The following is a 25,890-nucleotide window of genomic DNA, read 5'->3' as shown; positions in this document are numbered from 1 at the left end:
TTGCTCTAAATTGGCAAAATAAAATTAACATGTCGTAGACCATGATTCGGGCTGAAACCACAAAATAACAGAAGCAAGATGGATCAATTAGCAGAATAGGGATAGTAACAGAATACTTAATTTCTTACTATAAGACAGTTCTAAAACAATAAAAGCTCTAAAGACTTCAGTTTTCTTCAAATACTTCAAACCATGAAATGTGATTTAAAAAAATAATGTGACAGATGAACCTCACACAGTGCTTCAACTAACTGTGAAGGCACCTTCTTTATCCTCTATTTATTCCAAACTCAGAGAGATATATAAATTTAACTCGAGTCCCTGCATTTAGGACTGAGATGAGGAGAAATGTCTTCACTCGGAGAGGGTGGCGAACCTGTGGAATTCTCTACCATAGAAGGCTGTGGAGGCCAAGTCACTGAATATATTTAAGGATAGATTTCTAGACACAAAAAGGCATCAAGGGGTATGGGGGAGGGAGCAGGAATATGGTATTGAGATAGAGGATCAGCCATGATCATATTGAATGGCGGAGCAGGCTTGAAGGGCCGAAGGGCCTACTCCTGCTCCTATTGTTCTATGCCAGTTCCCTTCCCGCTATGCCACAATACAGACTAGAGGCTACAACCAATGCTCCGTGAGCTGCGTTTTGTTCTGCGTGGCCTGTTTCTTTCAATGCGCGGTCCCTTTAAATTTCTGCACATGCCTGGTATTTTCCAACGTAAAAGCTGGTGAGCGGCTTGCGCATGACCTTGCAGATTACTGCGCGGCCATGCACGCACGCACCTTAGAGGGAACACGGCTAGTAACCTCTAAGTCTGTATTGTGGTATAACGGGGAGGGAACTGGCATGCAGGGACTCTGGTTAAATTTACATCTCTCTCGGAGTTTGGGACAAAAAGAGGATAAAGAAGTTACCTTCACAATTAGTTTGACGCAAGAACTTGCATTTATATAGCCTTCTGTTCCAAAACATTTTACAGCCAATGGTTTGCTTTCAAAATTGAGTCATTTATGTAAGAAAATGCAACAGCCAATTTGTGCACAGCCAGGACCCTCAAGCAGCAAATGAACAACTAGTTAATATTTTTTTTAATTTTTTTAAAAAGGGAGTTGTTTGAGGGAGGAATGTTGCCTAGGACACTGGGAGATATCCTGTGGTAAATAAGAGAATTGCCTACTTTCATACCTTTGATGTAGCGTTACCGTTCATTTGCCTTACAATTGGCCCATCACCCAACAGGTAGTCACCGATAGTCTCTTCGCCGGGAGCAAGCGGAAGCCAAGCGCAGGCAGCGCAAGTCAACACAAGCACCCCACCCACCCGCCCCTTCAACCACCGTCTGCCCCATCTGTGACAGAGACTGTAGGTTCTGCATTGGACTCATCAGTCACCTGAGAACTCATTTTTAATGTGGAAGCAAGTCATCCTCGGTTCTGCCTAAGAAGAAGAGTAGTCATTGATGATATCCTCCAGGAGTTTTAAGCTCGCTGAAATCTCAGGAATTGCAGGATCTTCCCCTGCATACAAAAGACACACAAACTCCACTCATGGCGTAATCTGTTCTTTTTCTCAAGTTGCGAGCAGAATTATTTCACTCTTGTTCCACCCTGCCCTATTCCTGAACTCGCATCTTTCTCTAGTTTCTCTCCCATCTCCCCTCATGCCATCTCCAAGCTCATCTTGTCCATGAGACCCACCTCCTGCTCCCTTGACCCTTTTCCCACTAAACTGCTGACCAATCTTCCCTGTAACCTCATGTGCGTTTTTTTCCAATTAAAAGCCGGCCCACCGGCTGCGCAGGATCTCGAGAGCGCTGTGCAGTTGCGCAGCTTAAATGGAACATTGCTGCTGACCTCCCAACTATCCTTCCTGGCTCACGTTAGCTGATATTGTTTATGGTTCTCTCGCCTCAGGTACTGTCCCCCACTCCTTCAAATCTGCCGTCAGCACCCCTCTCCTCAAAAGACCAACCTTGACCCCACAGTCCTTGCAAACTACCGCCCCATCATCAACCTCCCTTTCCTCTCCAATGCCCTTGAACGTGCTGTCACCCCCCAAATTTGTGCCCATCTTTCCTGGAACTCCATGTTTGAATCCCTCCAATCTGGTTTCCACCCCTGCCACAGTACCGAAAGAGCTCTTATCATAGTCACAAATGACATCCTATGTGACTGTGATAATGGTAAACTATCCCTCCTCGTCCTGTCTGCAGCCTTTGACATGGTTGACCACTCCATCCTCCTCCAACACCTCCCCACAGTTGTCCAGCTGGGTGGGACTGCGCTTGCCTGGTTCTTTTCTTCTCTATCTAATCGTAGCCAGAGAATCACCTGCAATGGCTTCTCTTCCTGCTCCCACACCATTACCTCTGGTGTCCCCCAAGGATCTATCCTTGGCCCCCTCCTAGTTCTCATCTACATGCTGCTCCTCAGCAACATCATCCGAAAACACAGCGTCAGTTTCAACATGTTTACTGGCGACACACAGCTCTACCACACCACCAGCTCTTTCGACCCATCCACTGTCTCTAAATTATCTGACTGCTTGTCTGACTTCCAGTACTGGATGAGCAGAAATTGGGAAGACTGAAGCCATCGTCCTCGGTCCCCGCCACAAACTCCGTTCCCTAGCCACCGACTCCATCCCTCTCTCTGGCAACTATCCGAGACTAAACCAGACTGTTCACAACCTTGGTGTCATATTTGGGTCTGGACAGAGTAGATAGAGAACCAGTTCCCATTGGCGGAAGGGTCGAGAACCAGAGAACACAGATTTAAGGTGATTGGCAAAAGAACCAAAGGCGAAATGAGGAAAAACTTTTTTTTTTATTTTTTTTTTTTATACGCAATAAGTGGTTAGGATCTGGAATGCACTGCCTGAAAGGGTGGTGGAGGCAGACTCAATCGTGGCTTTCAAAAGGGAATTGGATAAGTACCTGTTGGAAAACAATTTGCAGGGCTACGGGGAAAGGGCAGGGGGTGTGGGACTAGCTGAAGTGCTCTTGCAGAGAGCTGGCACGGGCTCGACAGGCCGAATGGCTTCTTTCTGTGCTGTAACCATTCTATGATTCTATATTTGACCCTGAAATGAGCTTCCGACCACATATCTGCACCATCACTAAGACCGTCTATTTCCACCTCTAACATTGGCCGACTCTGCCCCGCCTCAGCTCATCTGCTGCTGAAACTCTCATCCATGCCTTTGTTACCTCTAGACTTGACTATTCCAACGTACTCCTGGCCGGCCTCCCACATTCTACCCTATGTAAACTTGAGGTCATACAAAGCTCTGCTGCCCGTATGCTAACTCGCACAAAGTCCTGTCCACCCATCACCCCTGTGCTCGCTGACCAATACTGGCTAATGGTTAAGCAACGCCCCAATTTAAAAATTCTCATCCTTGTTTTCAAATACTTTCATGGCCTTACCCCTCCCTATCTCTGTAGCCTCCTCCAGCCCTACAACCCTCCGAGATCACTGCACTCCTCCAAATCAGGCCTCTTGCGCACCCTCGATTTTGATCACTCCACCATTGGCGGCCGTGCCTTCAGCTGCCGAGGCCCTAAGCTCTGGAATTCACCCCCCCACCCCCAAACCTCTCCGCCTCTAAGACGCTCCTTAAAACCTCTCTCTTTGACCAAACTTTTGGCCATCTGCCCCAATGTCTCCTTATGTGGCTCGGTGTCAAATTTTGTTTGCTAACACTCCCATGAAGCGCCTTGGGACGTTTTACTACGTTAAAGGCGCTACATACATACAAGTTGTTCGTCTTCCTCCAATAGAAAACTGGCCTTCTGGACACGGTCCTTGTTTTAAATAGGTTGAATGAGGAAGCATTGATGCTTTAGATTATATATTTGATTTTTTAATTTTTTTTTTTTTTTTTAAATAAAAAGAACCACAATATTGATCATTTCATTTATTGAGAGTTGTTAGCTCTAAAGCGACGACAGTGGGATTTTTTTCTCTCTATAAAGTGTACAATATGACTTTAGATGCTGCCCATTGTAGAATTCAGAAATGTTAAACATGCAGATTCTTGGAACTAGTGAGTGATGCACTCAGTTGCAAAACAGAAAAAAGATCCTTAAAATGTAACTTTACTTAGAAATTAATTGTCCAATTTTAGAAGTTAAATTCATTACTTTTTCCATTTTTCCCCCCAAAATTGTCATCACAAACCAAAGCCATTCAGTTGAATTCAACCCTACTAAAATCCTGTATATACACAACTAATTACTTTAGATGAGGCACGCTCCAAATTATTTTGTAAATTAGTGTTACATTTCAAAATTTTTAACTATTTAACCCAGGAGGAACTTTGGTGATTTATATCAAGATGCTACTAGCGAGTTAAATTAATCTCAATCCACAATATACTCAAGGGAAAGACCAATAAATGCAGAAACCGAGATTATCTAGTGCAGACCAGAAATTTGTAATCGCTAGGTTTACACTTTAAAATAATTATGTTGCTATCTTAACTGCCATCTCTGGTCTATAAACATTCCACAGTCAGAGAGGGAAGGCAGATAATCTGCACCGAGGCTTTGACCAATTCTGCTCATGAGCTGCTCATTGACAATACTCCTTCCACTTTTCCCTCCACGTGAATAAATGCCCACAATCTGATTTTTTGACTTTCTACAAAACTGAGGCTATTGGGCAAGATGCAAGAGATTGATGGATCTGCAATGAAAGATAGACCAAGAGAACCCCCCAGGAACAATATGTTACCCAAGGCTTGGCATTCAATGTCTGTTACGTTATTAGCCTGTATAGTCATCGACGCATCCATGAACTTATGCTCTCTTCATTTTTGGTCATCCTAGAGTACAAGTGGAGTGGGGAAATTCAGGCCAGAAAATTTGATCATTCCAACAAGTCACACACTTATGTTACAGTGTGTAGATCCATCACATATACCAGTGATGGCCTTTTAGTTTTGTAACAAACATTCTCTGTAGCAAAGATCTGGGAAAAAACTTTATTTGAAACACATTAGAAATGTAAAAATACAAATGAACATACATAACCAAATAAAAATAAATAGAGCCAATAGTGTTCGTACAAAATCAGGAGAAAACCATATAACTGCAAAACAAAGACAATATTACAAATTACAACACAAATATGTAAACACATAAATCAACACAAGAAAGTGAAGTGCTTAGCTAGCATATTTAGAAGTTGGAAAACTCACGTCATTGCTATTTACTAGAGAAGCTCTGTAGTATACCATCTCATTACTTTTCCATCTATGGGGTAAAACTGCTTTTCCTATTGTATAGCTACTAGCCAAAGAGAGAGAGTGTGAGGGAGAAAAATACAGGCAACATTTGGTAGTCTCATTATCCCTTTCCCAATGTTAGGAAAAAACACATTTTTTTCAATCCACACAATATTCAAAAGGCATTTTTCCAACAGCATGTAAAGTTAGATTGGAAGAAATTTTATATTGCCAGCCTAATGCCTGTTCCTAGTTACCAAGGGCTGACATTGGCTTAATATTGCAGAGTGTTTTGAATCACTGAATTCACACCCTTAATTGGTATGTGGTAAGCCCCTGCCTAGTTTACATTAGTTAGAATACCCTGGTCAATTTTACTTGTCAAAAGTGTGGAGTATAGTAAATTAAACTTGAGAAATATACATATTCACACCAGCACAGGCACCTCATAATAGAACAATGTTGTAACTGAACAGAAATGTGTGTGAAAAATGATGTGTCAATGCAAACATTCTTCATAAATTACACCTTGATTATTGCTTAGTTGTTCAACTGTGTTTTGAGTAAGAGCTTCAGAGTTAGAATGCTAGTTAGTGGATTGGGATAATCTGGACCAATGTCTAATAGAAGCTACAATAACCATAAATTGAAGATTTCTCAAAAGAAGTCTTGCTCGTATAAGGCCATTGGCAATCAACTTGGAAAATACTTCTGTATTTTGTGAACAACAAAATGGCCGGGGTTATTCTTTTTAGCATTATTTGGATCAGGTTAATATAAAAAAAATGAAATTAGAATAGAAGGTACTACTTTTTAAATACACCTTTGGATTATCCACACTTACAAATGATATGCTATTGTGTGAAACCCAAATGGAATGGGGTAGGTGTTGCTCTCTCTCTTTAACAATCCTCTTTCTACAATGTCTCCTGTATCACTGCACAATTGATGCTGGGTCATGCAGCACTCCTTTTCCCCATAAAGGCAGTTTCTTGTAGAAAAAGCAGACAGTTTTTAGACCCTTCAGTAACAAAGCAAGGCAGTATCACCAGTGACTTAGGTACACACAAAGGTCCATTCTTCAAAATATCTCAAGGGGGTTGTTCTGTACCATGAAAGAGTGACTTACACCAGAGACCACTCAGAACTGAATTATCACCACCACTCAGGACAAGACTCAGCACCAAAATTGATTTATACAGCATTCAGTCTGTCAGTGTCATTTTGTATACAACAATTTAAAAACAAGCTTGCTGGGCATACGATGGTTGTAGCGCACTGCAGTGCCAATAATACATGGCTGAGAGAGGCGTGATGCAGATCTGATTCCGCCACTGCCAGGTTCAATTACAGCTAGACTGTTAGTGCGGCCAAATAGTAAGTAGGTAGAGGAGACCAGGCTACACTCATACTTCCTAGCAGCAAGCTCACAGGAACATTCGTGAAAGCCCTGAAGTGTATTACATGTCTTTCTGAGCACAAAGAGTGTATGGATCCAGGGAGGCAGCAAGGAACTGGAAGAAAGTAGAGGGATTCGTTCTACCAAAACACAAACATTAATTTAACCTAGTCAAGACATAACTGAACAGTTGTAAGTTGTTCTGTTATTAAACCTTAAATGGATTAAAATTATGTCTCCCTTAAAAAATGAAATGTGGAGTTTTTTTTTGACTTTTGTGATCAATATAAACACCAGTGCTGAAGAATACAGCACACCTTTGGTACCCAGTATTGACATCAAATGCTCTCAGGGAAGATATTGTACAGATCTCTTTATCATCTCCCAACCATGCATCTTATACCCAACCTTAGAAATACACATCCTATTTGCATTATTCTGGTTTCCATTTTCCACAGCAGCCATTTCTGCGACTGCTCCGAGTGACATCACAAAGTAAAGATCAGTAACAAACCGTTCTGCACTGTGATTTTGCAACCATTAAGAAATGGATTGAGATTGACAAAGCTAATTTTACTTAGGTGAGCAGGATGAGAGAATCTTCCGACTGCTTTTTTGTGTGGTGGACAGGGGGAGGGGTGTTGGGGTGGTTAGGAAGGAATATTTTGTGCTTATTAAAAAGGTGAGGGAAATCATTGCTGGAGAATGGAACACGTCACCAAGTCAGCATCAAGCACAGCTAGATATGGAGTAACGCTATCTCTAAAGTAATCACAACCTCAGTATGACTTTTTTTTCTATAGTCTTGAGTGGACTGCCCATTATGGGCAATTTTATTTTGTTGACTCATGCCCAAAAAGAACTGTGTTGAGAATGCCCTAAATTCATTTCACATCGATGCAACTAGCTCACGAGAGGAGACTTTCCTCCCATTAGATGCAAAACTATGCCCGAGAGTGAAAAAGTGCACTGCTTCACTTTGCCCACTTAATCCCATCAACAGTTTGCTATTAAAAAAATATACACTAATTCACACTGATGCTGTACAACCCGAGTTGGGTAACTGAGATTTTGTTGGGAGTGAATCACTTATGAGCCATTGATTTGAGAGTGGTCCTGTCAGATTTATCAGTTCACTGTAGCACACTGGAAAGCATCCCAATTATTCCTCTGAAGAAATGACAAATTACATGTGTAATCCGTCAGTCAAATTCTATAAAGCCAATGCAACTATTATGTAAATTTTTGCTGGTTTGTGATTTTGTTTAAATCTGATGGATAAAGAGAATAAAACGAAAATCAATTACCAACATAATGCTCCCATCCTACAGCTCACATGTAGTTGCTAATAGTGCAATAATGTATAATGCTGAAAATGTTGCAATCAATCAACAGGACTTTTCAGCATTACAAGTTGTCAACCTACTTTTGACCACAGCATAAAGCACAGATTTTTTTTTTGCAATATTACAATAATTGCTGAATATGTTTTCTACTTTATACAGTTAAGCAATATCCTATGCCGAGTCTGTGGTTTACATACTAAACACATAAATAACAAACAGCAGTTCTTTGATTCAACAGAACATGTAGTTCGACTGACCAATATACTGAGCAGTTTGGCACCAATGTTTTTGTTCTTCGATATTTTTAGCATGTATTGCCTATACATTAGTCCATTTTACACAGTGCTTAAACACAGTATTTCTATTCCAGTTTCAATAATAATGCCAATTTGCTTCTCCATTTTGTCTGAAGACGACTCATGAAGGCTAGGACAGCTGTCGAAGTGGTTCACATTTCACTTCACACATCAGACAATGTGTCTTCCCCCCCTCCCCATATGTTTCATTATTGGATGGATGCAAAGCTTACAGCTGTAGCAAAAGTACCGTGGGGAGGAAAGCGCCACGGAAAGCAGAAAATACCTCGAGGCTAGTTAAATGGCAAGCAAAACAGTTCTCACTAACACAGGCCAGATCAAAAATGTTGTGCCTGCTGGTATGTGCGCCGCCACTTTACAGACGCCACAAAAACAGTGTTACTCATGCAAAGAATTATCTTTGTCCTCCCCATTGTGTTTGTACTGGCTGAAATGGTTGCTGTAGTCAGAGGCCGCCATCTGAGAACGTCGGGTTGGACTGGATTTGTGCTTGAGCTGTCCAGGCAAACTGGAGCTTGTTAATTTCAGGCCACATGCTGAATCCAATGCACCATCTGGATCAATCATCACATTGATGGCTAAAAAGGAAAAACGCAGTAACTGTTATACAAGTGTGATTTCAATGGATTACAAGTAACAATGATAAATCGGTCAGATTTTTCTGAACACTTTTTTTTCTCAATTTGTATTTCATGTAAAATTAATGCCCACTCATTTATTTGATACAAGCACAGTTTATTTTCATAACATTATTACTGTAGTGGATCCACAAATTGGCTGGTCTCACTAAAATTTGTCCAGATAGGTATTTAAGATATTTTTTAGGTCGGGAACATTTTATCATCAAGAGGTTATTTCAAAGTAACGTAACAATGTAAATCTTTAGACTTAAAGTGCTCGATATGACTGGGGTAAAAAAGGTCTTTGGAACTGATTTTCAGTCAAGTCAGAGGCCGAGGGAAACGGGTATTTTTAAAAATTAGATAAAATGTACAGTTAGAATAAGGTATATTAGAAATCAAGTACAAGTTCAAAATATATAGCAAGAGAAAGAAACAGGGAGAATAGAAGTGACGTGATTAAGTGTTTTATTTGCTCAGCATATGCTTAATACTACAATAATAAAACTACACCCAAATAGCTTTATTTCTGTAATATTAGGGTCTGTTCCAGTAAGGTTATAGCCTGAAAGCCTTAAAAAATGGCCTGGGAAACTGGAATACCCAGATCTGCCAGCATTCCAATGGTTACAATTCACCAGGTTCTGTGTAATGTGAAGATCATTTAGCTTGCTATACTGGACCAAGACGACCATGAAGTATATGAAGCATAGTCAATAACATTCTACCGTTTCTAAATTACATGAGAGAGCTTGGTCAGAACTAGTACTTGGCAGAATGCCAGTGAAACATCAGATGGCAAGAATTACCTTGGAGTTGTTGTTCTACCTTTTTCAACTCCTGCAGGATTGATGCAATCTCCTTTAAAAACAAAAGAAGTGTAATTCATGTGTCCCGAATGAGCAGTTGAAACTTCAGATGCAAACATAATATATTAACCATTTTAATTCGGGCCACAGTACAGACACCAGTTGCTGATATGTTGCGAGACGGAACAACATTCTTTTGGAAGAGATTGCAAAGAAAAAGGCTCAACACTTAACAGTAAACAAGCAAGAGGGAATGAAATAATCATTTAAAGTGTACAGCTGGGGTTCACAGAAGGTCTGAATACAAATTCAGTGCTAAAATGACTTGAGATTCAGCGATAGGAATCATTTTCAGATTTTGTAAGTATGGTACTGCCAAGCTCACCTTACCTTAAGCCCTGGGCTAGGCATCACTGTTATAACGGGCAGGAATGCAACTCTTTAGAGGGTATAGTTGTTAAAACTATGAGGCCCAAATCCATTACAATACTACACACATAATTACTAACTGAATTTATATACAAGAGAGTGCACTTTATCTCAATAAAATAATGATTTATATATTCCTGACATATTTTAAATTATTAAATTTAAGTGTTGACCAGACATGATCAATATTGTCTGGATTCTTAAAAATGAAGCTAATTAATTATAGGACTGTAATATTAATGAGGGATCTCACCAAGTGCACACCGTTTCATTTTCAGCTTACCTCAAGATCGGAGGATTTTTTTTAATGAAATAAAATTTTATAGGAACAGGAGTTTTCCTTTCTTGTCCTGCTAAAGGAGAAGTGCCATTTCTAGCAGGCGGTATTAGAGCAGCGGAGGCTTTTTCTCTTCCCAAAAGTTAATGCAGCTGGGAATGGATGTATTACATAGGAGATTAACAGAGAGGGGAAACGGAACAAAATACAAGATCAGCAGCTTACCAAAGTATCTGTAGCCTGAATGATCAAACCAGTTCTTTGCCCTACCAAATCCACACTTAAGTGTAAAAAAATGACACCTTGCTAACACGTAGACCTTTCCGATTTACTACTGGTACAGGAGCATCCCTCGTAACCTCAGCATGGTTAACATGACGCAAGTCATTGTATGTTGAAATTTGAGGAGATGCAGTGCTTCCATATTGGTGAGATGGAGGAAAACTGAAATTGGGTAACCAACCATGATTCCAACTTTTGAAATTTATTAGCACAACTAGCAGATTGTTGGGAAATGTTAACTTTTATTTACAAAAGCTGAAGAAAGCTCTTGAAAATAAAGTATTTTCTGAACTTTATGTAATCAACTGAATGTGAGCACGTAGAATCCAGCCCATTTTAATTACTACTTTGGGAGCATGCCAGCAATATTGCACACTACGGCAAAGATATTTTTATCAAGGCAGTAATTCATGCTAATAGTCTTTTTATTGCTGCATTTGACAAGTGTCATCAATCTGCTGAGCCCTAAAGTTTAAATTCTATACTCATTATTTTTGCTATTCTAGCTCCTTCAATGCTCAGTCTAACTCACTGCAAAATCGCTTCAATCCAGTCACAGTACGATTGGGACACACCCACTCTGAACCAGATAGCGTTTCTATGAAACTATGTAAAGAGCAACAGCTAGAAAACCTCAGGGAAAGGCCACATTGGTGTTAAAAGTCAACTGGAATTTTTTTCAATATATCTGAAAATGCATCAACAATGTTAATATTCCCTGCCAAGGCAGTGTTCTGGGTGATGTCATAACCCAAGGGAGAAATGGCTGCCCCAGCCCCAACAACAGTCTGGACATCAAGCAGCAGTACAAGGCTGACCACTCATAATACCCTCAAATGGGCTATGAGAAAACTATAGTCTCCCCTCGTCGTCAAACAGAGCAACTGATCCACATCACACATGATATTAGGGTGATAACCCAAAGAAACTTCTACCTTACAAGTCAGGAACAGGGCAGCAGGATCAAAGAGCCAACACACAACCACAATAGTGGTCCAACCTCCAAGTGGAAATCTAAGGCAATCTATATAGATCTGAACCCATAGTCAGCCAAGTGTACACTAGAATGCCACTGGGACACTCCTAAGCATATAGGGTAAAATGTAAACATGTCCACAAGAAAGGCAAGCCCACAATAAACCGTGTTTCCTACAGGCCCACCTCCTTGTTAAATCCTGGCACCTTGCCCATAAGCATCTGACTCTCAACCTGGTGCACAAAGACCAGATGGGCTTTGTCTATCCCAAGTAGGCAATGTCCAGCTTCTCAACATCCAGCACCAGATAACTTAGACCTTGTACTACCCTTGTTGTAGAAAAAGCATTCAACAAAGTGAAATGGTCTACCTGAAGGCTGGGCAAAAGGGAAAGTTTCACAAGGATCAATGCTGGGACCACTGCATGTTCACAATTTATACTACCGATTTAGACTTTGGAATCAAAATCACAATTCTAAATTTGCGTATGACACCAAATTTGGGGTGGTGGGGAGGGAAGAATAGTCAATACTGAGAAGGACTGCAACAAATTACAGAAGGACATTAATAAACTTGCAGAATGGGCATATAATTGGCAAATGAGGTTCAAAACAGATAAAATGTGAGGTTGTAGCAGTTCGTGTTCACCTAGGTAGGTATCGGACAAATGACTACTAAATAATCGAGTTCGACTTCAGGAGAACAATCTAGAAGTTGTTTATTTACAAGAACAGACGAAATATAGCAGGTAAGGCGGCTGGATGCAGGAGCACTGTGAAGTAGGTCTTTCCCCAGCGGGGACGCCACGAGGACTGAGTCCGCAGTCCTCTGGATAGTGTGATGATGTCATCACGCTCGGCTGTGTTTTCCCGCGCTTCGGGCGTCACGTGACCGCATCGTGACGTCAGCGCGTTCGCCCGCGCTTGGGGCGGTCACGTGACCAGCGCCAATACGTCGACGCGTCTACTCGGCACGGAGGCTGGCCGTTGGCAGCCGAAGTCGCGAGCACGAGAGGCACCCGGCACTGAGGCTGGCCGTTGCGGCCGAAGTCGCGGGAGAGGCACCCGGCACTGTGGCTGGCCGTTGCGACCGTTGAGGGAGCGGACAGCCGAACTAGGCCGACGCGTTTAGGTGCGTCGTGACGCGACGTCAGCGCGCTAGGGCGCGTCTTAAAGGGGCAACGGCCCAAACAGGTAAGTAATATACATAGTTAGGTTAAAGTGAATTATGTACATTATATATGTAAGGGATACCCGGTGGAACCGCCACAAGGTATTACATTTTGGTAGGATGAATAGGGAGGTCACTTATTACTTGGATGGTGCGAGTCTCGGTCAGGTAGAGGAACAAAGGGATCTCGGAGTACAAATACACAAATCACTAAAAGTTGCGACACAGGTTAGCAAGGCCATAAAAAAAGCAAACCAAGCACTAGGGTTTATTTCTAGAGGTATAGAATTGAAAAGTATGGAAGTTATGCTAAACCTGTATCGAACCTTGGTTAGGCCGTACTGCGTACAGTTCTGGTCATCATCATATTATAAAAAAGGATATAGCGGCACTGGAGAGGGTGCAGAGAAGATTTACAAGGATGATACCAGAAATGCGAGGGTATATATATCAGGAAAGGATGAACAAGCTGGGTCTCTTTCCTCCTGAAAAAAGGCTGAGAGGTGACCCAATAGAGGTCTTTAAAATTATGAAAGGTTTTGATAGAGTGGATAGAGAGAGAATGTTTCCACTTGTGGGGAAGAGCACAACTAGAGACCATCAATATAAGATAGTCACCAAGAAATCCAATAGGGAATTCAGAGGAAACTTCTTTACCCAAAGAGTGGTGAGAATGTGGAACTCGCTACCACAGGGAGTAGTTGAAGTGAAAAGTATAGATGCATTTAAGGGGAGGCTAGACAAGCATATGAGGGAGAAGGGAATAGAGGGTTATTTCTGATAGATTGAGATGAGGAAAGACGGGAGGAGGCTCGAGTGGAGCATAAACTGGTTGGGCTGAAAGGCCCGTTTCTGTGTCGTATTTCCTACGTAATCCTTATCTATACAGTAGTTACATACCAACTGCTTAACTCCCATAACCTTTAACCTCACTAGAGACAAAAAATAGGTATGCCAACTCTCATAATTTCTCTTTGCTTTGGCTATCGGACCACTCATGATGGATAGCTGCACCAAATATTCATGGGTCACCATGGTGCAGGTTGTGCATAAAATTTCACTTGAATGCAGACTGTGTCCACACATCACCAAATGTATTAAAAGATTCTGGCCTAGAAATTCAGTGGCGAACCGCCAGGGCGCTGGAAGTACCGCCCCGGAAGGAGTCACGACCGCCCGCCGGAAATTCCGTTTCAGCGCCCCAGATGGAAGTGCAGCGCTACTCGAGGCGCCCCGCATCCCTCTTGGGGCGCTGCAACTGAAGTTTGCGGCACGGTGCGCTGCGGTACTGCAGGCCTCCCTCCCCTTCTTAAAGGGGAGGGGCCTGCTGCAGCGCGATCTGAGATCGCGAGGGCCGGCAAAAGAGCCCAGCACCAAGTAGAAGTGCCGGGCTCTTGGGAAACAGCCGGCACAACGCGGGGGGGGGGCTCAGGAGACCGGGGACAGCTGCGCGAAGAGGTGCTGGCAGGCAGCCAGCAAAAAAAATGGCCGCCCCGCACCTCTACCGCCGCAGGTAGGCCCCCTGAACCGGTCGCTATAGCGGGGGGGGGGGGGGGCGCTACCAAATTTCACGATCGGGGCAGTAGCGGGGCACTGTGCACACCGATGACGTCATCGGTGGCGGCGCAGTGCTACCGGCTAACGCCGCCATTAGCGCCCCGCTAAATTTCGCGGGAGGCATGGCCAGTGGCGCTAAACCCACTAAGTGCCCTCTTTGGGCGCTAACTGGTGGCGCAGCACACCAAATTTCTAGGCCAGAGAGTCCTCTCGGGGCATAAAATAAACTTCATGTAAAAAGATGGTACAGTAGACATACAATATCAGTCAGGCTCGAAGGGCCAAATGGTCTACTCCTGCTCCTATTTCTTATTACAAATGCATTCCCTGTCAAATTATCATTCTTAACATGCTTCTATATCTATTCCAAATGCTCCCAATCAAAATCCCTAGATCCAGTCTTTACTAAATCAGATAAACAGATCATCAGATTCCTTTGGAAGGACAAGGAAATTTCAACTATACAAGATACAGAGATAGTTTTTCAGGAGATCCCCATATTGCACACTTTGACAATAGGTTAAAAATTCCTTTAACCATGCCACATCGTTACTACAAAATTCCATCATTAAAACATGAATCATTCAACCATATTGTTGTACAGTGAATATCACAATAGTTTCTCAGTCTGTGTAATTCTACCTGTGCGTTTAACAATAGTATACCCCTATAGTATATTTTACAATCTGCTCAGTGTCAGCACTCTCGCCTCGGAGTCAGAAAGTTGTCGGTTCAAGCCCTACTGCAGAGACTTGAACACATAATCTAGGCTGCTGCTTCTGTGCTGTGTCAGTGGTGCAGTCTTTTTGAAAAAAAGACGTTAAACCGAGGCCATGTCTACCCTCTCGGGTGGACATAAAAGATCCCACAGCACTATTAGGGGAGTTCTCCTGATGTATTGGCCAATGTTTATACCTCAACCAGCACCTAAAACAGATGATCTGGTCATTGCTGTTTGTGGGGTCTTGATGTGTGCAAAATTGGCTGCCACGTTTCCTACATTACAACACTGATTACAGTTTAAAAGTACTTAATTGGTTATAAAGGCCTAGAAATTCAGTATAGCCACGTTTGGGGCGCTACAGCATGGCGTCCGCTAACTTTTGCGCCAGGCGCAACTTAGCGCCACCATCGCCGATATTCAGTTGCATCGCCCCAAGAGGTTGCTGCTGCGCTAAAGCAGGCGATGCACGACTATCATTAGGCGCTAAGCTGGCGATCCGGGGCGCAAACACCGAAGGCGGGTGCAGTGCAGGTGCGGCGAGTTGCTCATTGAGGCCAGACAGTCAGGCGCCGGTCAGCACTTAAAGGGGGGAGGGTGGAATTGCTTGGCTGCCACGCCCTGCACACTGCAGCCCTAAGGCAAGGCCTGAACACTGCTTCTGGAACAGCTCCACGCCCAGGAGAATGGAGAAGGCCAGGGAGAGAGCGCAGCACTTCGGCGAGGGTGACCTGAGGCTGCTGGTTGGCGCAGTGGACCACAGGCGCCATATCCTCTTCCCCGAGGGTGGCAGGAGGCCGCTGCCCGCCGAATATCGGAAAGCATGGAGGGATGTGGCAAACAGGGTCACGTCCAACAGAGTGGTTGGCAGGACACCAACCCAGTGCCGGAAAAAATTCAACGACCTCACTCGGGTTGTCAGGGTGAGTACCCTTTCCAGTATCCTCCTCATCCCTGCATGTGCACCTCACTTTATGGGCAAACAGGTCTGAAAGCCCTAATGGCCAGCCCTCATCCAGCAGCTATAGGACTGTCATGAAAAGCACTTGCGCAATCAGGACTTTAGACACAGTCAGGGCTATTCGACCATGGGAGGCAGTGCGGGCAAGGTCAGGGCTTGACACTGTACTTAGAGGCGGTCCTTTCTCTTGCAGGCCAAGCTGGCACATAACAGAAGACAGCAGCGACAGACCGGGGGAGGCCGTCCTGACCTGAAACAGCTGAGCGACCTCGAGCAGCGAGTGGAGCGGATCATGGCAGGCCGGCTGAGTGGCCCCGTCGCCACTGGAGATGCTAACCCTGTTCTGGGCACCAATGGTAAGGTCATCACCTTTTTGACCTCTCCCTTTCCACTTGCGCCTCACGCCAGCATCCTTTGCCACTATCGAACCAATGCAGTGTACAGCCGCACTCATGCCTCCCTCGCTGCTGCCCTGTCCTCACTCTAAAGCAACTCTTGTGCCTCCCTGCTTTCAGATGGTGACTCGCCAGGTGAGGAGGCGGCCCCTCAAGCTGGCACTGTGTCCGAGTCAGACATAGAGGAGGAGGAAAAGGAAGCCAGCCCATCAGGGACACCCTCAGCCGAGCATGGCCATGATGGTGACACGCCTTCCCTGGAGAGGAGCAGGGGGGGGGGGGGGGGGGGAAGGGTCGGAGGATAGTGAAGCTCCGGGGACCAGCGGGCTGCAGCAACGCGGGAGGGGTGGGGAAGCTCGGTGGCCTTCTCTCCGGAGGGTGAGTGCGGCCTCCAGTCCTGTTACGGTGAGCGCAGAGGAGGTGCGGCTCCGAGCGGAAATGGGCGCCCAGGCTGAGCGCAGGCACACTGAGCTCATGGCTGCAGTGGCAAGGATGCCTGACTCCATAGAGTCACTGGCAAGGAGTGTGCAGGAATTCGGTGCAGCACAGGCCAGGAGTCTGCAACAATTCAGTGCAGCACAGGCCAGGAGTCTGCAGAACATCGCGGCAGCACAGGCTAGGAGTCAGCAGGACTTCGCTGCTTCACAGGCGGCTTCTAGCCAAGTGCTCAGTCGTGCCGTGCATTCACTGGCTGCTGTCATGCAGACACAGACCAGGGCCACACGGGCACTAACTGCTGCCACACTCGCTGGATCGGCCAGGCATCGCCGGGGCACTCGCTGTGCCGCAGCAGCCTGTGCCTCAGCAGATTGCTGCGCATGCTGCAGCGCTGGCCCGTGCGCGTGCCAATGTCTCAGCTGACCAGGGAGTGCCTGTGATCTGTCAGGTTGGCAGCATTCCTGCAGCCAACACTGTCACTCCTCCATTGCAGCTGCCACCAGCTGTTGGACAGACTGCTGCCGCCCAAGCAGAGTTGGAGCAGTCAGCAGCCGGCCCCTCCAGGCCCAGAGCTGGTCCAGGCCGACCCCCAAGGGCATCTGCCGTCTCACCATCTGACCCTCAGCAGCCTTCCCCCAGCCTTGCTGCAGCCACTGGGGTCCCATTGAGGAGGAGATGCAGGGCGGGTAGGGGCCAGTCACGGAAGCGAAACGGATCACCCTCGCAGGGGAAAAAAGTAGAAGGTGTGGCCAAATGTTTTGTTTTACTTATAAAAGCCGAGACTGGTATATTTGTTTTACTTGTAAAGGCCGAGACTGGTGTATTTGTGTTTTTTGGGGGGGGTTTCTCTCCATTAGTTTGTCATGTGGGAAGGGCACAGAGGTATCATAGTAAAAAATTTTCTTAAATCGCACTGTCCATGCTTTCTTTTGGAAATCCTGGTTGCCCTGCTCGGCTGAGGGCTTGTGGAGCGGCTACATTCATCTTCTGTCATTGGCACAAGCCATTCCCTGAGAGGGGGCCTAGAACCGACTTGCAATAAGCCGCCGACGGGCAGCCCTTGCACTTTCTGCCTCCCTCTTGTGCTGGTCCTCCTCCTCCTCCTCCTGTGGTCCTCCAATGTCTGCTGGCAGTGGCTGAGTCCTGCGGATAGCCAGGTTGTGCAGCATGCAGCACACGACAACAAAATGGGAGACTCGCTCAAGCGAGTACTGTAGGGCTCCCCCGGAACGATCCAGACAGCGGAACCGTTGCTTCAGCACGCCGATTGTTTGCTCAATGATGTTCCTGGTTGCTTGATGGCTCTCATTGTATCCCTCTTCAGCAGGGGTGCTGGGCGCACGGAGCGGGGTCATCAGCCAGGTGCACAAAGGATAGCCTTTGTCCCCGAGAAGCCATCCTCGTGGGTGAGGCTGGGCCTCGAACATGTCTGCCACAGAAGTCTGGCGCAGGATGAAGGCATCGTGGCTGCTGCCTGGAAAGCGGGCATTGACAGCTAGGATGAGCTGCCTGTGGTCACACACCAACTGCACGTTGAGCGAATGGTAGCCCTTCCGGTTGCGGTAATCCTCGGCATTCTCCAGAGGTGCCCGCAAAGCCACATGCGTACAGTCAATGGCGCCCTGTACCATGGGGAAGCCCGCTAATGCTGCAAAGCCCATTGCACGCTGTTGCTGCTCGTCAACGGTCATGGGGAAGGAGATGAACTGACGTCTCCTTCTGAAAAGGGCATTGGTCACCTGGCGGATGCAGCAATGTACCGCAAACTGGGAGATGTTGGAAATGTCCCCAGTAGCGGATTGGAAGGAGCCAGTGGCATAGAAGTTGAGAGCCATCGTCACCTTCACTGCCACCGACAGAGACGTCCTGCTCCTCAGCTGTGGCTGCAGATCTCCGCGAAGCAGGTGGCAGATCTCTGACCACCGCCCTTCTGAATCGCAGCCTCCGAACACACTGCTCCTCAGACATGTTCAGATATGAGAACTGCTGGCGGTATACCCTGGGTGGGTAAGGCCTCCTTTGCCGATGCCTGTTGCCCCTTCTCCGTCTGGCCATGACTGGCACTCTCTCACGGCGTCTCTGAGCCCTTTGAATGCAATGGAGAAGCCCAACGTTTCCACCCATTGCAGCCCCCATTATAGGTTTCCAATCAATGCTATGACTCTGAAGTTAAAGACAAGTGCAAAGCTGTGGCCTGAAGCCACAAGTACCTGTGCGAGTGTTGAGCCAAACCAGAAAGCTCTCTACCTTTGTCGCTCTCCAAAGATCCATCCCTCACAAAGGAGGAGTGGTGCAAAATGGCTGCCATTTATACTGCAGGAGGAGTGCCCTTTAATTAGTGCCCCCCGCACCCCGCAGCGACTGGGAACCGTTCCCCTCTACCAGTCGCTAGGGGCGCCAGGCGCACAATAGGCCGGCGCCACTGAATTTCCGGTTTGGGGCACACAAAGGGCGTTGCACCATGAAATGACGTCAGGATCTGCGCGCGCAGCTGAGCGCGCGCAAAGGTTTTGCGCCGCCGCTAAATCTTAACTGAAGTTCGCGAGAGGCGCAGATCGCGCTGCGCCCGGGCGCTAGCCGCTTAGCACCCCACTTCTCCTCCTCCGAAGGTGCTAGCGGCTGGCGCAAACAACTGAATTTCTAGGCCAAAGTGTTTTAGGACGTTTGAGGTCGTGAAAGGCCCTATATAAATGCAAATTCTCTCTTTTCTTTGCTTGGCACCATAATTTCCAAAGGTACAATTGAGATTATGAACACATCAAGTGGGGAATCATGAGCACAAATGCAAGGTCTTAATACTCTGTTGCACTGATACACATTTCTACCCTGAAAGGTGGACAATTGAATGGTGCATGGCTAGAATCAGGAATTGAAGCAACAAAACAAAGATGTTGATCAATTTTAGAAATTGATGTGGTTTACCATCATAACCACTCTGCAAATGCTAATTGACTATACCAATATTTATGCATATATCCTCACAATGCTGCAGAACACAAAATTTTACTGGCACGATATCCACTTCAACAAATCTGAATACAAATTGCTGGCAAGACATTAGGTTTTGGTTAACAGGGTTATTTGTCTCAAAATGACACGAAATAATTTTGCGTAATGGAGCAGTAAGCAACTGAAGCAAGTGTTGTAATTATATCATGGAAAACTGAAAAATTAGTATTGATGCAGTTTTCTAAGTGCTTAATGGCCAGTTTAAAACACAGGAAATTCAATTTGTGGTTGCAATTATCCTAGACTACCAAATAACTTTCCATCCTTTGCTTTTGCTACATTTAATTTCCTTACTACTCTGCCTCTTAGCAAGTGTTCAATCTGTCTTGCCCACTTTGACAATTGAATCATTACCATAGACTCATTATTTATTAAAGTAATTCCAAACACTAACAGCATACTTTATAAATCCCGATTATAAATGTTTAAACCATCTTGTTTGAAAACTTTGTAATACTAAATATCTTCCTTAAATCTCATTACAAAATTGTGTTCCAATATTAAAAATCATGACTGGCACAACTCGCATTAAAGGAAAACTCCAGGATCCTTTTTAGTTTTACATCTTAACTGGAGTTACTACTTTTTAAGACCAACTATTTTTCAAATGCACTGCATTAATGTTTAAAAATTAAACTTTCAATGACCCACACAGCAGTATAAGTTACTGTCTGTTTTACATCCATGACTGTTGAAAGTTTACTGATATTACAAGGCTTCAGTCTGACACAACACAGCTGGCTTACTGACCATGTGTCTAACAGCAATGATTACTCTACTCAATGGAATTTGTAGCAAGAGTCAGCTTGAGAAACTGTTCACCCTCATCAACTATTCCTAGGGTACTTTCTTGAGATGATTTATTTTGGATTACCTCCTTTGTTTAGGATTGTTGCTCTGCACTGGATTTCTAAGCTTAAGGAACAGAATGCTGCAAATCCCCAGGGTGTGTGGAGAATGTAACAATATCCACACATTTGTCCACTTTTAATTGTCTAAAGGAACACTCATCTCATACATACACTATACAACATGTATAGTATAAGATAAACATTCAGTTGGGCCTCAGGAGTATGAGGCATCCTGAAATGTAATATGACTGTACAAAAAGGGAGGAAAAAGACCACCAGGCCCATCATGCCCACCCAATCCAGACACAGCACAATCACGCACAACATTGACTCCCACCCCTCTCCCCAATCTCCTAAAAGAGGCAAGAAAACATGAGGGGAAAACCCAGGACTTTTTAATTATTCAGGACAATTACAGTGGATCTTTGATAATTTAGTTACTAATATAATAAGCTCTCGGGTGGCAAGGAATTCTTCTTTTCGGGTCTAATTCAGTTTCAAAATCTTGCATATTTGACCTCCGCCCTTCTTATTTCTTCCCTTCATTCTATCACATCCCTACACATTGGAATTTGCTTCCTAACTTCACCTCGTTTCCTCTCACCCCACTTTCAAAACCTCCTCAAAACTTACCTTGATGATTATGCCTTTGGCCACCTCCCCTAATCTTTATCCCTTATTTCACTGGCTGGGTGCTCAATGGTCCCCTCTGTAAAGCTCCTTAGAACGTTGTTACGTGAAAGGTGCTGTTCCGATTGCTCTTAATTTGGAATCTTTACTGTTAACTTTACACTGTTTATTCTAAAACTCAAAAAGGTATAGAGCATTTTTAATATAGAACACTAATTTGAAATATACACTTTTGATGATTTACATCCAAGTTTTAAGAATAAAATATTTTTTTTTTGCTTCTCGGGAGAAATTTTTTAATGTAGTGAGTTATGATGATCTGGAATGCTGTGCTAAAAAGGCGGTGGAAGCAGATTCAATAGCAACTTTCAAAAGGGAAAAATTTGTTGGGCTATGGGGAGAGTGAGGGAGTGGGACTAATTGGATAGCTCTTTCAAAAAGCTGGCACAGGCACGCTGGGTTGTATAGCCAGCCCCCTTCTGTGCTGTAACATTCTATAGTTCTATGAATTCCTCAATTATATGATCCTAGCTCAATTCCATCCACTATCATCCCACCTGCTGTCTGATTTCATCCAAGCAGATGCCTTAATATGTACACAACGTACAGCATTGTGAATAGTTTTTTCGAATTGAAGAATATGAACAGATATACTAGAAACAATCCTGTCATAAGAAACCTGACTGGCGTGTAGGTTTGACATTTGTAAACTGTGTTAAGTGTGCATAGTATAACTGATATGATGGAGCTTTAAAGTATAAAGAGTTCCACGGTCTATTATTACCCATGGGAGTGCTGCAATTAACATATCTTGTAAATAGTGGTATGAATTCAGTTCACATAATAAACCAAGTACTTTAAGCTTTGTTCTTGTACACCAGGTTGTTTGAATTCCAATACAGGAAACTTTCGTTTAACTGGAGGTTAAATGTCCGGAAAGCTCTATCCACCGGCAAAATTCAGGAGTCGGTGCAGATAAGTTTTTTTTTTACTTTTTGTCGCTTTTTTTCTCCAGTCAGGCTCTGCAAGCGTCTAGCTGAAGCTGTTGCTTAGCTACAGAGGCGCTTGCAAGCTGCGCCGACTGTTTTGAAGCTGTTGCTAAGCAACAGGGTTTGTTGCTTCAGACGGACCTCAGAAGCTCCGTATGTTTTAACATTGGCGCTGGTTTCTACGGCAGTTTTGATGGGACGGCACCAGCTCGGTCTCGTCAGTGCCGGATACCAGAAAGTTTCCTGTAGTTACTTACCCAGTCATTACTCATTGCTAATCACTGAAAATCAGAGTTACTGCACTTGCATGGAGAAATAGCAGTGTAAACAAAAAATATATGGATTGGAACGGGCTATGGGGTGGGGGAGGCGATTGACACTCCTGCCGCTAAAGAATCCTGAGTGGGGAATGCATGACCACTACCCCGCTCATCGCCAACTAATTTCTCAATGGGAACCTTTAACTGGCGTTAGTGTGGTAAACCACTGTTATTGTTATTCACTGTTGTTGTTGTTGTACACTATTGTACCTATGCATGCCTCAACATGTCTCGGCTGGCTCCACCCACAGGCCCAGGTATAAAGGTGATTGACCTGCAGCCCCCTGCCTTCTTGGAACCCAGTCAACCACGAGAGGCATGCTCTGTTCTTTGCTAATAAAAGCCTTTAGTTACTCTCCTAACTCTCCGTCTTTTATGAGTAATTGATAGCGCATCAATTTTATTAGCAAAAACAAAATGTCGACAAACGCTGAACAGCAGGCTGCTGCACCAAATGCTGAACAGCAGGCTGCTGCACCAAACGCTGAGCAGCAGGAGCTGCTGCGAGCCCTCAGACCAACATGCCTGGACCTAGACCCCCAAGAAGCGGGTTCGGCTACCAAATTCGCGCATTGGCTGCATTGCTTCGAGGCCTATCTGCAAGCCTCAACTGTGACCCTGGACGAAAACAAGTTGGAAATCCTGGCCTCAAAGGTGAGCCACCAAGTTTATACAATAATCCAGGACGCGACGACCTACGCGGTGGCTATCGGTCTGCTAAAAGGGCAATACGCACGCCCGGTAAATACGGTCTATGCCAGGCACCTCTTAAGATCCCGCAGACAGCAGCCCGGGGAATTGGTGGAGGCCTTCCTACGGGCACTACGGATACTCGGCCGAGACTGCGATTGCAAAGAAGTATCAGCCGCAGCACACACGGAGGGACTGATCCGAGATGCTTTCGTTGCGGGTCTAAGGTCCGACTACTCCCGGCAGAGACTGTTGGAAAAGGGAGAAATGGACCTGAGAAAGGCAGTGTCCCTCGCGCTCTCGCTCGACGCGGCCCACAGGAATATGGACGCCTTCTCCCCTAACTGCTCCGCAACGTGGACGCCACAACCTTGGGTCATGGGACCGCCACCTTCAACTGCTGCTGCGATGTCCAAGGCACAGAAATGTTATTTTTGTGGCCAGGCAAAACACCCCAGAGCACGCTGCCCGGCGAGAAACGCTACCTGCTCCGGCTGCGGGAAGAAAGGACACTATGTCAGCGCCTGCAAAGGTAAAACCGCTAACGCCAGCAGCGCCGCGTGCGAACCGTGGGGGCAGCCATCTTGTCTGCCATCTTGGGCTCCCCCAGCCGCGTGGGGATCGGGACCATGGGCGCCGCCATTTTGTCCGCCATCTCGGACGTCTCCAACTTCAACCACGGGGGACGGGGACCCGGACTCAACCACCGCCTCATCTGACGACCACATCGACTCGCTCGACCATACGCTGGCCTCCGTGACGCTAGACCAATCTCTCCCTCATCAACTGTCCAGGTCCATGATGGACATTACGGTAAACGGCCGCGCCACTACCTGCCTTTTTGACAGTGGGAGCACGGAAAGCTTTATCCACCCCGACACGGTGCGCAGTTACTCTCTCCCGGTCCTGCCGACGCGACATCGGATCTCTTTGGCTTCCAAAGCCCAGTCAGCGGACGTCGGTGGCTACTGTGTAGTGACCCTTTCAGTAAGGGGCACAGAATACAAAAATTTTAAACTCCTGGTCCTGCCCCATCTTTGCGCTGCCGTTCTACTGGGGTTGGATTTTCAGTGCCACCTTAAGAGTGTCACATTAGCGTACGACGGACCCCTCCCCCCACTCACAGTCTGCAGCCAGCAGCTTTTAAATCGCCCGCCATTTGCAGCCTCTCCACCCTTAAAGTCCCCCCCCCCTCCTTGTTCGCTAACCTCACCCGCGACTGTAAGCCCATCACTACCAAAAGCAGGCGTTAGTGTGCCGGGGATAGGAGCTTAATTAAATCCGAGGTAGCAAGACTCCTGAAGGAAGGGATTATTGAAAGTAGCACCAGCCCATGGCGAGCACAAGTGGTGGTAGTGAAGACTGGCGAAAAACAGCGCCTAGTTATTGACTACAGCCAGATGATCAATCGCTACACCCAGCTAGATGCATACCCACTCCCCCGCATATCTGACATGGTCAATCAGATAGCACAATACTGGGTGTTCTCGACGATTGATCTGAAGTCGGCATACCACCAGCTCCCCATCAGGGCCGAGGACCGCCAGTACACAGCTTTTGAAGCTGACGGTCGTCTCTACCACTTCCTCAGAGTTCCCTTCGGCGTCACCAACGGGGTTTCAGTCTTCCAACGGGAGATGGACCGGATGGTTGACCAGAACGCGCTCCAGGCCACTTTCCCCTATCTAGACAACGTCACCATCTGCGGCCACGACCAGCAGGACCATGATGTTAATCTAGAGAAATTCCTCCGTACGGCCCAGCGGCTGAACCTAACATACAACAAGGACAAATGTATGTTTCGTACCAAGCGCCGTGCCATTCTTGGCTGTGTAGTGGAGAACGGAGTCATCGGCCCCGACCCCGACAGGATGCGCCCCCTTATGGAGCTCCCCCTCCCCCACTGCCAAAAAGCACTGAAGAGATGCCTAGGGTTTTTCTCGTACTATGCTCAGTGGGTGCCCAACTATGCGGACAAAGCCAGACCCCTCATCAAGTCCACCTCCTTCCCCCTGACAGCAGAGGCCTGTGCAGCCTTCACTCTCATAAAAGGAGATATTGCGAAGGCCACAATGCACGCAGTGGATGAGTCCATCCCTTTCCAAGTGGAGAGCGACGCATCCGACTTTGCCCTAGCTGCAACCCTTAACCAGGCAGGGAGACCCGTGGCCTTTTTCTCAAGGACCCTCCAGGGCCCCGAGATTCAACACTCCTCTGTCGAAAAGGAGGCCCAGGCCATTGTGGAAGCTGTGCGACATTGGAGGCATTACCTGGCCGGAAAACGATTTACCCTGCTCACTGACCAGCGTTCAGTAGCTTTTATGTTTAATAATAAGCAGAGGGGCAAAATCAAGAACGACAAGATCTTGAGGTGGAGAATCGAACTCTCCACCTACAATTACGATATCTTGTACCGGCCCGGGAAACTCAATGAGCCCCCAGATGCCCTATCACGTGGTACATGCGCCAAC

At 45.8% G+C, this 25,890-nt stretch overlaps 1 protein-coding gene across 8 annotated transcripts in view; it reads right to left on the bottom strand.

Moving 5' to 3' along the window:
- Positions 1–4,976: 4,976 nt before the first annotated feature.
- Positions 4,977–25,890, bottom strand: part of cep170aa (centrosomal protein 170Aa) — a 189,922-nt gene continuing 169,008 nt past the window's right edge. For all 8 annotated transcript variants that reach the window (XM_085979899.1, XM_085979915.1, XM_085979910.1 and 5 more), the window contains 2 exons: positions 9,725–9,776; positions 4,977–8,873 (listed from right to left, as the gene is read on the bottom strand). In XM_085979899.1, the coding sequence (XP_085836025.1) occupies positions 8,674–8,873; positions 9,725–9,776 (252 nt within the window). In that variant the 3' untranslated portion in view covers positions 4,977–8,673. The remainder of the gene's footprint in view (positions 8,874–9,724; positions 9,777–25,890) is intronic.

The sequence above is a fragment of the Somniosus microcephalus genome, chromosome 3, assembly GCF_052327205.1.
Source record: "Somniosus microcephalus isolate GS21.2 chromosome 3, FLI_Smic_1.0, whole genome shotgun sequence".
Classification (NCBI taxonomy): Eukaryota; Metazoa; Chordata; class Chondrichthyes; order Squaliformes; family Somniosidae; genus Somniosus; species Somniosus microcephalus.
The sequence above is the reverse complement of the archived record's forward strand: the minus strand, read 5'-3'. Positions and strand labels throughout refer to the sequence as shown.